Source organism: Chelonoidis abingdonii, chromosome 2, assembly GCF_003597395.2.
Source record: "Chelonoidis abingdonii isolate Lonesome George chromosome 2, CheloAbing_2.0, whole genome shotgun sequence".
Classification (NCBI taxonomy): domain Eukaryota; kingdom Metazoa; phylum Chordata; order Testudines; family Testudinidae; genus Chelonoidis; species Chelonoidis abingdonii.
The window spans coordinates 291,714,754-291,732,539 of NC_133770.1; the positions used below are offsets into that span (position 1 = coordinate 291,714,754).

The 17,786-nt window shown below is 44.9% G+C and overlaps 1 protein-coding gene across 1 annotated transcript in view; it reads right to left on the reverse strand.

Moving 5' to 3' along the window:
• The window catches only part of KCNK9 (potassium two pore domain channel subfamily K member 9), a 136,907-nt gene extending 120,621 nt beyond the window's left edge, over positions 1-16,286 (reverse strand). The window contains exon 1 of the mRNA XM_032762893.2: positions 15,839-16,286. Coding sequence (XP_032618784.1) covers positions 15,839-16,121 — 283 coding nt within the window. The 5' untranslated portion in view covers positions 16,122-16,286. The remainder of the gene's footprint in view (positions 1-15,838) is intronic.
• Positions 16,287-17,786: the final 1,500 nt, after the last annotated feature.

Here is a 17,786-nt window from a genome sequence, read left to right on the forward strand (position 1 = left end):
CTTAACTCATGACCATACACAAGTTCAAATGGTATATAACAACCCTGAACTGGGATGTTGATTAAGCCCTGTAGGCAAAAGCAACTGCTGCACACACTAGGTCCCAATCATTGGAGTGTTCATTTACAAATTATTCATTGGCCCCCAAAGTTTCATTAAATTGTTTGATGGTGGTAGGGTGGCAACCAATGATTCACCCATAGCTTCCACAGGTTTTTCATTGTCTCCTGCCAGGAATTAGTTCCCGGTCTGTAAGGAGTCAGAGGGCCAATCTCTCTCTTGTTCAGCCAGGAGTGGAAAGTCAAGGAACCAGTTTCTTCTTATAAGTTAAGTGTCTTGGAAAGGATAAATGGTTCATGTTTTTATTTCTTTGATAAGCTTGGTTCATAAGGGAATTATAAAAAATTTGGGTATTCTTGTTTATTATTACGTTTTTGCCAGGGAAATTCTCTGTTTTGGAATCTGTTGTCTGTGGAGTAGCTGGATATGCTAATCTCTCCAGAGGTTATTTCTTTCACCTTTCTTTTCTTTAAATTAAAAGCCTTTGTTATCTTGATGACTTTTCCTGTTTTAGATCCAAGGGTTGGATCCATGGATCCACAGGAGTTGGTGAGAGGAAGGAAGGAGGATGGTTACATTTCCTTGTTTAAGATCCAAGGAAGTGTGGATCTGTGTCACCAGGAAATTGATTTCTCAAGCTACCCAGAGGAGTGCTTGATGAATGGTGGCAAGCCAGACCAGATCTTAAGCTGGTAATTTAAGGTTAGCTAGTGTCCATGCAGGTCCACCAACACCAGCAACCACACCCCCAATAACCCACCTCAAACCAAACCACACAAAACCCCCCCCCCACCAACCCCCATCACACCCACACCACACAGACCAACCAATCCCACACCACCCCACACCCACCACCAAAATAACCCACATCCCCCAACCCCAACTGACACACGAAAGAAAAGACACAAACACACAAAACAAAACAAAACCAAACACCACCCCCCAACAACAAAACCACCCCAGCAAAACAAAGCACCAAAAGAAAACCACCACACAAACACCAGCACCAGACCAAACCAAACAACCCAACACAAACCCCCCCACACCCCACCAAACACCCACCCCCAAAACCCACCCACAAAAACTCCCCACCCAACAGCCACACAACACCCACAAACCAGCCCAAAACCCAACCAACCCACCAAACCCCACCCCAAATAAAAAAAAAAACAACAAAAAAAAAACACCAAAAAAAAGCTAAGAAAAAAGCCATTCTTTACACCCCATAAAGATCAAGAAAAGATGACACCGCGCAGAAAAGCCGCAACACACTGACAAAACACACAAAATCACCAGCCAATAACCACCACAAAAAAACAAAACCCATACACAACACAACAATCACCAAAACAAAAAAACAACCAAAAAAACACCAAAACCAAAACATCAAAACACGCCACCCCAACCAAGCCACCAACTCAAAAACAAAACACACACACTCAAAACAAACAACCACAAAACCAACCAAAACAACCCAAACCCACAACCCACACCCATAACACCACACACAAGTGCAACCAACACAACACCAAAGCAGCACCAAACACCACGATGAGTGTTAGGGGATTTCAACATAATTAAAGAACAAGCCCAAAAGCCAGAATTTCTATTTATTCCTCCTTTTGAGATAGACATAGGGGAAAAGCAGTAGAGGAAGAAAACCCTGAAGGCAAACAGATAAGAGATTCTAACAGAGGGGCTTTTAGTTAGAAGGGAAGCTCCGTTGTGATCACTGGAAAAAGAGAAACGTCAATATAAACAATATTGCCAAGGCAGTCACAAAAAACCTGTTTTACTTGTTTTTTCTAACGAGTCACATTACAGTAATCAAAGATTCCAAGCTGTTTCTCCCGTACACCTCAGATAGCTAAAGTAGAGCAGGAAAAAAGCGAGCCCACTGTACACCGGCAAACAAGCCAAACCATCCAACAGCAGCTGGAATTAGACACAAACCACCAGAACATCCGGGCTGAGCAGCGACCCAAAGGAACATGACAGACAGGCCCCAAAATCAAACCTAAAAAACCAAAATTGGGGAACCAGGCGAGCGGGGCGAGGGGACGCTTGGGAGCGCCGCCTACCACCAACAAAAAGGCAGCCCACCACCAATGGACGACAGACAGGGAAACCGAGAGACACCCGCGACACCCGATAGGCCCCCACTCCAGAACGGAATTAACAAGCGGCCCCATAAAGACAGGCCCATGTACACGCCAACTCTCAAGCCACAACCTTCCATCACAGGTACTCGTTTCCCCTCCCGAAATTCCCCACCCTAACACGACAGCGTGCAATCCGAATACTGAGGCCCTCTCTATACGAACTTATGACACCGGGCCTGCACACATCTGGCGACTACCCCGAAGCATCACTACCCGCCACCAGTTACATGATACACGAGTGACAACCAAGGCCACCAGCTCGTGAACCCTTAAGCACGAGTGCAGCGCCGTTGAAAGCCCTAACCGCCGAACGCCCCCACGCCCACATCCATTAGATCCCGAACTCTATCTATCAAACTTTCTCTCACATATCCAAAGGAGCCAGAACTCGGAAATTGCAGGCGCTAACACACTGCATGCCCGTCGGCGTTCAGAGCCCTAGGTGAAAGCATGTGTCATTTACCGACACGCTATTCACATGGAAAGAACTTGGATGCTGGATATCAGGCTTCAGTGCTGAATCTGTGGAAGACTTGTTCCTTACATAATCAAATGGAGGCCGTTCTTAGAGGGTGTTCCTGAGAAAAAAGGTACATCCTAGATGGGAAGCCCAAAATGTAACCGAGTGAGAGATTGGAGCAATTGGGTGGACAGTGGGGCAGAGAAAGAGAAAAACTATAGCATGGAGCGAATTCAGAGGGGACCGAACACAACAACCTATCACGGGGCAACCCAAACCACCTAAACCCAAGAAGCCCCAGACCTGCATGGTCCATCTCACAGTCTCAGCAACCCACCTCGTCCAGTTGATCAGTCAGCTGGGCAATGTTTTAAATTTGAACTGGAATATTAAAGGCAATTGCCCAAGAACCCAACCAATTAACATTTATTTAACAAATCACACCAAAGATCCCCAGGCAGATGCCTCTCAAATCCTCGGATGTGAGGGGACCTTGAGACGTGTGGATTGGAAGAAGTTATTTCACGTGGGGAGACACTGGGGCACAAGTGTTCAGCTATCCACCAATCCTTAGGGATCCCAATTCATCAACCCAGGGCCAAGCGGGACATTCACCCATTTCATTCAAATCTTTAAACTTGCCTACAGCTGAGTTTGCTGTTCCAGTACAAGGGGGCTGTCAGAAATGTGACATTTTGCCAGTCTTGACCAATGTATTCCATCCCCATGCTACTGGGGGGAAAGACTTGGGCCAACCTGTGAAGCTGACCAAGAGGGTGGGAATGGTTCACACGCAGCCAGGCAAGCCAAGCTTCCACACCCATCCTTGTTCCGTGAACCCGTCCCACAGGGCCCTGTCTGTGTACAGAGACCCAGAACAGAGTGGTGGAACCGGATCTTCTATCAATGAATGCTACAGCCGTAGTGAATCCAGTCCAGAACCTGAACTGGCAAAGCCACCATCACCCAGAACCCTTGCCAGCACTTGACTCCAGTGCTTGCAAGCCATCTACAACTCCAGCAGAGGGCCCCAGTGGGCCTGAACTGGCAGAAGCAGCAAACACCCTACCCAGAGGCTCAGCCAGGCCTGAAATATACACAGTGCACAGCAGAGAGCGGTTCACAATCAATGAACTCTTATCAATTACCAGAGGGCCCAGCCCAAGTCCACAGTCTAAGGAGGGAGCTGATGTCTCCTATCAAGGGAACAGTTCCAGGCTGACGCAGGAAGCAGATGACAGCCTTCAGAAAGCTTAGGTTGGTGGCACGAAACACCCCATTGCTTCTCCGCTCTTCTACGATTCCTGGTTTGTTGTAGAACAAGACTTTTATACAAAGAGGACTCTTTCTTGGTGGACACCAGGACCTGGGGAGTCCTCAAAGACAGTGGTGTTCCAACTATTACTGGGTTTAAAAGCTCTTAACTTGTTCATGATCATCCCAGTGGCCATTCTGGGAGGTTATGAAACGAACCAAGGGACAGGTTGGGGGAAGTCCTTCCTACACCTTACGAACGAACGCGCAGACCATGGCAAACACCCCAGGACGCGCCATAGATATATGTCACCCCAACCCGCAGTCCTCCACTCGCTGCATGGCACCAAGACCCCAGTATACCCTCGTGCCCCAACACGTTGTTAAGGACAGCCCCCAAGACACAAGCTCAAAGCCAACACTCACCAAAGCCCTCCCCCATAAAACGAAACACCCACACGGTGCATTCAGCATAATCAAGACTGTAGATCAAATCTGGGTCCCTCCCACCAAGAAACGCCAAACCCAGAGAGAAAACGAAAGTAATACTGACCCTTTCAAATGCAAGCTAACTTGCACCAAACCCACCACTACCCGAGAAAACAATGAGCCAAGAAGCAAACCGTACCCTCTACGCCAACACACCAGGCCGGCTCCAAACACTAGCCAACCTGTGTGCCAGGCCTTAGTACATATTTTGCTTAGGGTAGGTTGGCCCTCTGGACATCCTACAGATTCACGGGAAACTAATTTCCTGCAGGAGACAATGAAAAACCTGTGGAAGCTATGGGTGATCACTTGGTTGCCACCCCTTACCACCATCAAACCAATTTTAATGAAACTGGGGGCCATGATATTAGATTTGTAAATGAACACTCCAATGATTGGGACCTAGTGTTGCAGCAGTTGCTTTTTGCCTACAGGGCTTAATCACATCCCTGAAACTCTAAACAAAGGAAAACTTCCCTCCTTCCTTTTGAAACATCTTGTTCCCCCATTGGTTCCTCTGGTCAGGTGTCAGCAAGGCTAGGTGAACTTCTTAACCCTTTACAGGTAAAAAAGGCATTAACCCTTAACTATCTGTTTATGACAGTTGATTAACATTTATGTGCCTTATTTTTAGAGCCCAAATACCACTGAAAGGACATGCCTACACAAGTAGAAGCAGGAAGTACCAGAAATCTCACAAGGAAGCATATTCACAAGATGTTTGGATAGTTCAAAGCAACATCAGAGACGTATTGAGACTTTGAGGTTCTTCCCTGACGCAAACTTCCAAAACTAAGGTCAACTATCACTACTTCATGGAGGGGCCTATAATATTTCAGATACAGTAGCTTTATAGTCATGGCCTTATGCATTCCACAACACTGGAGTAAATTCTGCTACAACATCTCTAGTTTCTGCAATGGACTTCATTTAAATTCCAAACCGGAGCTTTCATGAATTGTTCCAATTATTATTCCTACACGTACCATTGTCTTGCTCTGGATTAAATCAGGCTTGTTCCCCTGTATACCACAGACCCCAACCTGTTAACAGCTAGTGGGGATTCTCCTTTAGCTCAGGTGGTAAAGGGCTGTGCTTCTGAAGCAGGAGGAGACAAAATCTATCCCTGCTGCCCCAGCAAACCACCATCATAACATACAGCAAAGTGACAACTGCAAAGCTCGTCTGTGGCTGTAGATTTGTTAAAATACTGCCTTTGTGTCACAACTTCCATGGCAACAGCCTGTGATGACTTAAACATAGGACTAGGACATTGCTGGTAGACACAGCTAAAAGAGAAGGTAGGTTGTGGGGGATAAAGCATGCCATCACCTGGACCTAAAATGTCTTCATAATAGGATAATGGAGACATACAGAAAACTGCTGGCACCACCAATTGCCTCAAGAATAGAATGTTTGTCTCCAATTTCTCTTTGGTATGAGCTTTAAGAATTTCCGCAGGTTGAGGGACAGCACCGTTTGCCCTGATCTGACCTCTTGTACTATACAATTAGCTGCTGTGGATTTAATTCATCACTCTGTGTATTATCAGTCTCAGGAAAAACACGCCTTTCAGAAGAGATTGCCACATCGAGCAAAGAGAGCTATCATTGTCAATGATGGCAGAGCCTAAGAAACCATCTGCTGCCTGTCAGATCCCTATAACCCCACAGTGAGCAGGCTCTTCTACAAGATGTTCTTCTCGGTTGTGCTCCTTCGGTATGATCCAGGAATCAACTCACAGGACAATATACAATTCTTTCCCTCTTAATCACCCTAACAAGTAACAAATACATAAGCACCCCTTAACAGGGTGTTGTCATTCATTGCAATACCCACATCATCTCAATAATGCAAGCAGTTAAAAATGGAGAGTGAGCCTATTGCCCCTTAACCAACTGAATGTTGCATAAGCCTCCTGTGGCAATCTGCCCAACATTAAAAAAATGTTTATGTAATTCTGGAAAAAAATGCCAAGAAACTTGGAGGGGTGTTTTCTTTCCTGAAGCAGAAAGGAAGAAAGTGCATATTAAGCTTTAAAAATAAAAAAAAAACACTATCTCAGCTGATCAGAAGAGGATGTTAACTGTCAGGCAATGGGGAAAGAATGCATAATATTTTTTAAAACAACAGCAAAAATAAGCATCAAAGCTCTTCTTGCAGATTTCTCTGTAGAAAGTTGGATATGTAGCTTAATCCCTCACTCCTTGAAAAAAGCTTCACGCTAATCCTAGCTGTAAACTCTAAAGACAACATAAGCTCAACCTCAGCAAACCACGTATGTTTCTTTGTTTGGGGGGAAAATGTGCATATGAAAACTGCACTTGTACAGCAAGAACTCATAACAACAGGTCAATACATCGCTTGCATTCCCTTCTTTGAATGTCTGTTGTTTGCTTTACATTACAGAGAATTCTCTAGGAGTCTGGCTGCTACAGAATGTGGCTCCTTGGATCACGGAATGTATGTTGAATAAGGACCTGATCCAAAGCCCACTGAACTAAATGGGAGTATTTCACTGGCTTCTATCAGGCCCTAAATTTCCAGACATCCTAGGATCCAGGTAATATAGGCATAGGGTGCCACCCATGATCTACTGCGTACAATGAACATGTACTGCAGTCAGTAGCAACCTGTTGGCTCACATCAGAAGCAGAGAGGACTATGACTGATTAGCTCTGCATTACCAGCAGATGTCCTTGATGGCTAGCTTGTATTAGGGGGAAGACGGCTAATCCATCCAGCTGCAAGCAGAACAAAGGCTGGGATTTTCAATAAAAGTCATCTAGCTCTTTAAGCCTTCTTTTGAAAATCCCTCCCCAAGATGATAATAAAACAGAATAGTACGTGCCCATTTCCATAATATGGCTGTATTTCCATGCACAGATTCTGCTGCTATCCTGAACCATGAGACCCAAGTTAGAGAAGCTTGTTTATAATATCACGAACCCACAACGAATGCCCGTCTTTGGTATACCCACATTCGGGGGAGGTACTATTTACCTGGCTATAAATTAGGAAAGTCTGTGTAGTGTTGTGGTACCATGAAAAACAACTAAATATCAAAGCCCTTAAATTGAGACATCCCTCAAAATACAACCCATGAAAATTTATAATGAAAGGTTTGGGGTTTTTTTTGAATGATTCACAAACAAAACTGGACTTTGAATGAAAAAGGCCTTTGAAAACATATGTTTAACAGCGACAAAAAATGTTGACATTAAAGATTCATCATGTTTTCCAAGTCTCCACCCCATAATAGATTAATGGATAGAGTAGGATAACACATATTGAATATGCTATTGAGATATAAAAATGAAGAATTGTTAAATGGTATGACCAAAGGCTTTGTTAGCTAGATTTTAATAAATTGTAATTATGTATCGGGAACGAGTATAGAGAAAGTAACACTTCAGCCAAAGCCTTGCCTGGCACGAGTGATTTGTTTAAAACGATGTTATTATTGGCGAGATAAGTAATATGTCATGCTGGAAGGTGTAAGTAAGAGCTACACAAACATGTAATGATAAATAAAAACACGCTTTGTCTGGGAAGACTCAGGAACAGAGTGACATAGAATGACGTGACCTCAAAAGTCCAAAAACAGCAGGAAAAATGCAGAAGTTGGGTAAATGAAGTCTGCACATACATCATGTACGGCATACTTAACAAAATCAAGGGGTAATGTGCTAAAAGTCGACTGGATAAAGATTAAGGAATCTGTAATGCAGAAATGTTTAAAACACTTAAGTGAATAAGGCTCAGATTGGAAAAAACACTGATGCAGAAAGTGAAGGAATGGGACTGAAGGCCTTGTCCAAGGGCTCAGAGAAGGGAACGGCCATCATGGAATGTGAAACAACTTCCCAGTGCCCAGGATGTGGTAACTTGGGCCCATTTACCTATTCCATCTTGTCTGTTATTATTTGCTGGCATCAATACATTTGTCTGATAATAATTCTGTCTGAAATTGTACAAGTAAAGGCAAAAACTGATTAAGCCTAAATCAGGTGGATTTATGAGACAGTTTCATACTTTTACCTCCAGCAGTGGTTTGGAGGCATAAGAACAGGTTTTGGATCCAGCTCATCTCCAGTTCCCATTCTGGCTCTGCTACTGAAGCAGTGTGTGACTTTAGGAAAGTCACTTAACCTTCCTACCTCTCAACTGAGAAGATTTTTTACAGGATTTACCGATCCCACAGAAGTGCTGTGAGGGTTAATTACTGAATGGCTGTATAGCATTTTGAACATGCAAGGTAATATATGATGTTTGTTATTCATGTTACAATACAGCATTGATCACTCCCATCACTGTTTACCAAACAATGGTCCCCAGCACAAGGGTATGAGCTTCTCCTCTAGGGACCCAGCACCCTGAACTCCTATTGCCTTTGGTAGGAGTTAAAGACACTTCGTTCCTTGCATGAAGCAAGGATCAGATGAAATAAAAACAATGGGCTCGGTCAAGGGTTGTCTTTCCATTGGATAACTTTCCTTTGGCTCAAGTCCTGTATGCACAGTGGCCTGATCCGGATCCCACTGAAATCAATGAAGTTTTGCTATTAATTTCAATGGAATCAAGAGCGGGCCCATGGTTAAATCAACTAATGAGCTGTCTCTTGAGCTTCTTTTCCTCCTTCCATATTTCTCTTCCTCCGTGCTTCTTTTAACTGCCCCATCAATGCCTCTGCTCCTTCTCTTGTCCCCTTTCTTTTTCCTTCCTTTACTCCGGCTTGACAGTTTGGCCATTTGTTTCATTTATACTGTGATTTGTTTTGGCATTGCATAGTTATTGCACAAATTGAAGTACGGGTGTACAGACACAGACACTTATAAGCCATTCCTAGGAAAGGTGCACAAGAAATTCAGACACTTGATATGGGTATAGAAAAATAACCGAGTATATTCAAAGACTATACAAGAGAGAAGAACAAAGTGTCACTTAAAAGATCTTGGGCTTTCTTTCTCCATGGAAAAAAAAAATGTACTGAGCAGGAACGGTCCCAGTCATTTTGCCGGCCAGGGCAGAAAACATTTTCACAACCCCCTCATCCCCAGTGACCAAGCCAAAAAAAGAAGATGCCCTAACCACAGCCAACAAATCAGTGGATTAAAAGAAAGAGGAAAAAACTTGCAAAGGTATGGAGCCCCTTGGAAGATGGCCCCCAGGGGTGACTGCCCTGCTTGCCTGCCCCTACAACTGACCCTGATCCCAAGGAGCATCAGAGTTTGTGAAATAGAGAAAAAGGAAGAAAGTGAAGAAAAATTAAAAAGGAACAGAAAGGCAAGGAGAAGAGAGAGAAATGACACCAAATGCTACATAATAATAATGAAATCAGTCACCCATTTCTCAGATTTGGATCAAGGAGCTCTGGGGACAACAGTCACCAAAGGCTAAGGGACTTTTGGGTGTTTCAGAAACCAAACTGTCATGGAGTCCCTTGGCGATGCTCTGGAACTGCTCCCCACAAAGCTAGTCAGGACTTTGGGGAGCCTCCTCTCCTTTGGAGCAGACTGTCTTCAGGGAAAGAAGCTCACACAGCTTCACCTTCCTGGGTCTGACCTTGGAGCACTCAGCGAGTCCACCCAGGCAGGGTCCTGGAGAAGCCAGAGGGTCCTGCACACACCCCCACTTCACAGTCAGACATGGCTCTTAGCCAGACAGTAAAACAGAGGTTTATTAGATGACAGGAACATGGTCTAAAACAGAGCTTGTAGGTACAGAGAATTTGACCCCTCAGCCAGGTCCATTCTGGAGTCCAGCAAGCCAGACAACCCCATCTGCCCTCACTTCCTGTCCCCAGCCAGCTCCCAACTGAAACCCCCTTCAGCCGCTCCTTCTCTGCTCTCCTTTCTCGGGCAGGAGGTCACCTGATCTCTTTTTCTCCTACCTTTAGCATCCCCTTGCAGGGGGGGAGGGCTCAGGCCATTAGTTGCCAGGAGACAGAGTGTTGGCCAGAAACTGAGGCACCCACACAGTATTCTGAGGAAACATTAAGAACAGTCCCACTTCATCACACCAACTGCAGCCTATTATTGTATATATAACTTGGGTATGTTATCCTGGGCAAAAGTGGTTTAAGATCAATCTAAATTACATTTCAGCCTTCTTTGGAAACCGTTTTAAAATGGGTCTTGCTAACATGACTGTAGCATGATGTCGACAGGGTATAAGTATGAAAAAAACATTTTTTTTTTAATAGACTGAAGAATTGTCTGTAAAAACATGTTAACAAAGTTGTGAACTGGCCACATTGATGGCACAACTGCGTTAACGGAAAACTATTTTTAAATGGTTTCATGCAGTTGGAAATATAGTATAGATGGGCCTTTTAAGATTCACTGAACCTATTCTACAGTTGTATGGACACCTGGAGTACTACAATGTGGCTGACTTTGCATGTTCATGTATAATGTGATCATGTCCACAGAGTTCTGCAAGTTGGCTGACCTCATTGCAATCAACAGAGACAAGAAGTCTCACAATCTAATACTCTGGGCCAGAGCTCCACTGGCATGAATTAGAAGAGTTTCATTGACTTCAAAGGAGCTATGCCCATTTGTACCACAAGTGCATGTGGCTCTCCCTCTTGATCTGAATGTATTAAAGAGGAGAATGGCTCAAATCAGCTGTCTTTTATTTAAATTAGATATGGCCTTCATGCGGCTGGCAAGTTGCTGATGCAGCTGTTGGCTGATCAAATCATGGACTTCTTTGTTCTATCACTTCCAAGACCTTTCCATACAAGGATCTCAATGCACTTTACAAAAATTAAGCAAACAAATCTTACCCATCCTTCTGCAGTAGATATTATTATGCCCATTTTACAGATGTGTAAATTGAAGCACAGAGAGTAAGTAGCTTAAATGCTGTCCTGAACAGAAATGCATTTAATTGTGTGTTTAGCTACTAGAACATAAAAACATAAGAGCGGCCGTACCGAGTCAGACCAAAGGTCCATCTAGCCCAGTATCTGTCTATCGACAGTGGCCATGCCAGGTACCCAGGGAGTGAAGCTAAAGGCAACGATCAAGTGATCTCTCTCCTGCCATCCATCTCATCCTCTGATGAACAGAGGGTAGGGACACCATTCTTTACCCTTCCTGGCTAACAGCCATTATGGACTTAGCCACCATGAATTTATCCAGTTCCTTTTAAACATTGTTTAGTCCAGCCTTCACAACCTCGTCAGGTAAGGAGTTCCACAATTGATGACTGTGCTGCTGTGTGAAGAACTTCCTTTTATTTTTTTTAAACCTACTTTCTTAAATCTGGGGCCAAACACTCTGTGAAGCAGCTATCAGTGGAAGCATCATCTACTGGGTATTGCAGATACTGTACAGCATTCTCCAAAAACTCCACATATCTGTTGATCAGAGTGTTTCAATCTCTTCTCACAGTAGACTATGGACTGAGTTCAAAAAGTCAGAAGATCATCAAGCTAGAAAACCAGCTCTTTTGAGACTTCCTCTCCACATCACATGCCATGTCTGCATTCAGCTCTCATTACTTTATGCAGTCACTTCTTTTTTCCAAAAAAAGAACATCCTCAATCTGTTCATTGCTTTAGTTCATTTTAGGGCAACATAAACAGCTTTCAGTTCTTTACAATCCACACAAGCGTTCAGAAATATTCAGTGTTTACTAGGGCTCTGTAGTATTAAATCAAGTATGACTATCACCCTTAAAAGCCTAGATGATGGAGTCATATCTATACTACTAACACATTTTGACAGTATCACTACCTGCCTAAGTAAAAACAGTTTACTCACCCCTGTAAACCTAGAAGGTGGAGTCACAATTTACCAGAATTTCTTTTCAAAAGTTGGCATTGTTATTCGTAATACCCAGACTCTTAATTTAGTCAATGGTATAAACTACAGTGTATCATTTAAAAGATAAATAGCTGGAGGAATACTAGATTCATTTACTCTCTCTCATCCTCTTGGCCTGATAGCTGGAGGTGGATGGGAGCTGATATTAACGAAGTGAAAAGAATCCTGAATTAAAATCAGTAAGTGTTGAGAGCCATGAGTGTCTGATTACTTCCTTTGACCATGGGAAAACTCTCTCATAATTCTAACAGGATAAAAACTTCAATAAAAGATATGTTTCTATTTTGCCACTGGATTTTAAGAATAAGGTTACAGAAAATCGTGATATTTGCTCTTGTTAATTCCTTGCTATAGATATTAGAAAACAGAAGTAAAATAATATTGTCATCTGAGTTTGGGAAGATCTCCTGGGGAAAGAATACAAATCCTCTTTCCATTTACTTGGTAGTCTCAGATTCCTTTATTTAGAACTGGGATTGACAAGTTACGCAGACCAGCAACTACCTACTACTGCAAGCCAATAAAAATAAAATGATCTAGAGAATACAAGAGTAAAAAGTTGGCTAAATCTTATTACTGCAACTGACTTGGAAGGTTTTTAATTATTTATGCTTCCGTTAAAATAGATCTTTAATGATTTATATTTAAGATGAACTAATGAGCTGTGTTTCTTTTTAATGTGGAGTCAAAATTTGGCAAAATGTGGATACTGCAGGACATTTGCTGCAGGGAGCTGTCCCTTTCAGCACCGTATTTGTACAGTAGACATTTAAAATGAAGCTCAATAAATACAAGTCAATCTTGCTTTCATTTGGGTCCTTGTTCTAAATAAATAGTCTCTACCAGGCTGAGATAGTCATTGTGATCATCAAAACTAATTTTACAGGGGCACTTAATGACTGGGCCGTCTTCGCTAACACAGTATGTGCTTCTTGAATTCAACCGGGAAGGTTTTGAAGGAAGAATGAGATGTGCGTGCAAGCAATGTGTGCAAGTTTAGAATAAAAACAGGAACAACAACAGAAGATTAACCTGAACAATTAATATTACTGCACAATATAAGAAGCAATATCATAGAGGAAAAATGCTTTAGTATTTCCTTTCAATGTCCAAGAACTTCTTAAGTAGACCAAAATTGAAAATGAGAAGCTTTTTACTGGAAAATTAATCTTTTTGGATGAACAAGTAATTTATCCACAATATTTCATCCACTCTAATTTTTTACAGACAATTGTTATAAAAGATAACATCACTGGGCAACTTATGTTTTGACTGGATTATGTGAAAGACAGAGTAGAAGAAAAGCAAGACAGATACAGTAACTAATTTATGAATAAACTTTTGGAATATTGATCACTTAACTAGTATTTATAAGTGTATTCTCTAGCAGGATATCTCCCCATTGTGTCTTTCCACTGCATTGTTTCTTCCAGCACTTGACAACTGCTATAGATATTGTAATGTTATAAGAATGCTGACCTCCCAAAGTGCCTCAGCTCACTGACAAGAATGGTACCCAGTGCAAGAAATGGGTACATGTCCAAGGCTATTGATTTTCTTAAAAGTATCTAAACTCTTCATTTTAGAAAACACCTAAGCATCATGTAACTGACATTGTTGACTTAATAAACTTCAGCCTTCATTTTAGCAAAAGAAATTGGACTCTTCTGTATTTTTCATTAAGTCATTTCTATTCTATCTCAAAGGAAAACATTGATCCAACTTTCCTCAACTTTGGAAACAAAAGCAAGTTTTTGTTATTTCCAGGCAAAATATTGTTTAAGAAAAAAAAAACTCATTTACAACCCTTCATACCCATCACCAGTATAGCTTAGTGACTGTGAAAATACTTAACTGTTGTTTACAGCAGGCATACGAAAGTACAGTAAGTAAATGGACACATATTTAAATCATATAATAAGCCATATGGACAAGATAGTTCAATGTTTTAATAAGGCACAAATAAAAAACTAAAAGATGCAAAATTGGGGAGAAGAAATCCCACTGAACAAAACAGGGAATCTAGTTCTAGCTTTATAGAGCATGCACAATAACCATATGTTGCATGGCCTCCTATGAAATATTTATGTTTTCTATTCATAAAAGGATGTCTGGCAGTGGGGAAAAAACTAATCAAGGAGATAAACAAAAGCAGAGACTCTCTCTTAAAAATCTCATCACCTCCATAAAGAGAACTAGGCTTCACATTGTCAGATGATCTTTCAAAGAAAATGTTTTGCTGCCCCAGGTAAGAAAGTCAAAATATAGATGTAAGTGACACTTTTTCCTGACAACTCAAAGGAGAGTGGATATTCTGCTGAAAACTGACAGTATCTTCAGGTGGTAATGTGCAAATTTGTGGTAGCAAGCCCTAAACAGTCAAAAGATAGTGTCTGTCTTTATTAACAACAGTAAGCTGCTCTTTCATGTCCTGTTCAATATAACGCACTATCAAACATTCATTGAGCTGAAGTGAATTTCTCAGATCTCTACAGATGTTAAAGAGGAACATGTCCTGTGAGAAGGACATATCAGCTGCCTCATTAAATGCAGCCTATTTAGTATAAAACGAGTAACAACCTCAACACTATACAGGCCAAAACAATAGTGCTACAGTTTTATCTGTAGATTACAGCCTCTAGTAGTCGACCTGCTTGTTTTTATTTCAGGAAACAAAACTTGTTTGGAACCTGCAGTTTTACTGGAGTGAAATATAGAACTGCAAAATGACAGCCGGTAGCTTTGTCAGCATATTGTCACTTGACAGTCTCTGGAAACTTCACTTCGAAGTTGAGTAATGAATAAGGGTGAGTGATTGTCTTTATGTTTGTTTAATTGTTTACCCCAAAAAAATGCAGGCTCGGGTGTGACACAACACATCACTGTTCAAGCACCAGTCACTGCAATTTGCAAAACAAAATTTCTGGAAAATAAGGGTTGTAAACAAGACAGCCACAGATAGAAACGATGACTGTATTCAGCGTCTCCTGGCACAGCACCCACCACTACCAACACTGTTTGCAAACAGAGAGAGACAACTTTTCCCATGATTAAATGAAGACTTATGATTAGCTGATGCAGGCTTCACTGCCATTATCATCAAATAGCTCCTTGCATGACTTCCGCGCCCCCCTCCCCCCAGTCCCTGAAGCTTGCAAGTGAAGGAGTGCCCAGGGTACAGTCAGTAGCTAAGCCAGGAGTTGCAGAGCAGAAGGGGTGGCACATCCCAGCCACCTGCCTTGAGGTTCCCGAGCAGAGTTTTGGCGTCTATTACCCTTCTCCTCCCCTTCCTCGGAGAGAACATGAATCTCGCTTGGTGGCCAACGCCAGCCCCCTTTCTACCCCCTCACCCCACTTCAGACACACGCTCCAGGTGCAAGAGGACAAAGGTTGCGCCTTGGGGTGACTGGTGAGCCATCTCAAAGCCCTTGGAAAGACACTAGCTACACACCACGGGGGTAGGGAGGGGAAGGGGTCTTGAGCAACTTCTGCACTCTTTAACCCTTTGCATCCAACAGCCCCCAGCTCTGGGAGCTCGTGGCATCACTCGGCCAGGCCACGGGCCGGGCACTCACCGATAGTCGTGATGACTGTGATGGCAAAGTAGAAGGAGCCGGCGAATTTCCACTGGACCCCGGCCCGGTGGGGCTCGGACTGCATGATGACCAGCTCCAGCTGCCGATAGTCCTCGCTGGTGATGTTGTACTTCCCTTTGAGCCGGATCTCTTCGGCTTTGAGCTTCTCCTCCTCCCGCATCTCGTTGTCGGACTCCAGGGCATCAAAGACGGCGGCCCCGACCAGCAGGTAGGTGAACGTGCAGATGATCAGGGACAGGGTCCGCACGTTCTGCCTCTTCATGGCCGCCAGCAAGGGGCGAGTGAGGGGACCATGTCCCCCCCTGGCAGTCCGGGGATCCGACAGGGTGCAGCAGCAGCAGCTGGCGGGGGGCAGCTGCAGGGGGCAGCTGCTGCTCCCAACGCTCCGGGGCGACTGCTCCCCGCCTCCCTGCTCGGGCTCCTGGGAGGAAGACAGGCACAGGAGGCTGCTGGAGCGCCTGGACCAGGTGCCCTGCAGCCGGGAAACTCTACGCAGGACTTGCCCAAACCAAGCCGTCCCAGTGCGCAGGGCCATGCACAGCACCCCCTCAGCGCCTCCCTCCCCGCTGCCTCCAGGAGTGGGCGGGGGGGGGGGAGACGAGCCCCACTGTCCAGGGGAGGGGAGGACCAGTCCTCGAGTGCTGGCGAGGAGAGGCTGAGCGGCACGGGGAGAGGGGTGAGGGTGCCAGGCGGGGAAGGGCTGGGGGAGCCACCCAGCAGTAAGGCAGACTCGGTGCAAGGGGAGGTTGGGTTTCTGCTGCTTCTCCGACAAGTTTCTTTACTCAGCACTTCTCAGGCTGGCGAAGGGGAGGGGAAGAATGGAAGGGGAGGGAGGGGGAGAGGGAGCAGCATCCCCATCAGAGCTGCCTCGGGCTGGGCTGCACCGGGGTGGAGGGCTGCCGCCCAGGAGGAACGGGGGTCGCTTCTGGAGAGGGTGGGGGAGAGTCTGCAGCGGCGAGCACGCCAGATGTGCCGGGGAGGTGGGGCAGAGGCTTGCCCGGGACGGTCACTCTACCCTGGTTGCGTGCGGGAAGGAGGCGTGAGAGGAGCCCTCAAGGGAGGGCTGGCGCAAGGCACCCCCGCTCCATGGCTGGGGAGGCCAGCTCCAGCCTGATGGTCAGTGGGTGCAGGTCCCCTGCCCAAGACGGATCGCAGCGATCTCCCGGGCACAGCGCACGCCCCTAGCACTCACGGGGCACCGACTGCACCGGCAGGTTTGATTGCGGAGACCAACTTTTTATGAATTGTTCCTAGCCAAAAAATTCAAACCGGGCGCTTTGTGGCGTCTGCCCTCAGCCGCTCCCCGCTGAAAGAGCGAGTCTGGAGTCAGGTGGCTGAAGATAGCCGATGCTCAGCCCGACAATGAACAAGACAGTATCAGACGTTAGCTTGTGAGTTTTCAGCAGCATACCCACAAAGCTGACTGTCCTCGCTGCGGGGAACTGAACTCGGGGGTGCCGCTTCCTTCTTGGGTTTAAGCAATCAGAGTCCACCAGCGCCGGGCACAAACCAGCGAGAGGAGGGTCCCTGGGGCCACAGAGAAGCGTACAAAAAGCAGAGGCGTTTCCCAGGGTGGAGCAAATCAGCAGCCCACCTGGCTGGATCTCGCTCTAGCTCCGAACAGACACAAGCCCATCAACCTGTCTGGCCCATGGAGATGAAGCATCAAATCCCAGGGAGGCTCATTCCATCCTTTCTGCGACGGGCAGGAAAAGACACCGCAACCATCACCCGAAAATACAACGGGAGCCAGGGGTGTCGCGCCCCTCCCCCCTCACACACACACACCTCCAGCCAGACCCCAAAACTGCCACTTTCTATTGCTCCTGCCCTGTTTGCGGCTGTTGGGTGTCTTGGACCAATGCCTTTTAAAAAGAGCAATTCTCCGCCTCCTCCCAAGGACTTGACAGCATCTCGGGGAAAATCA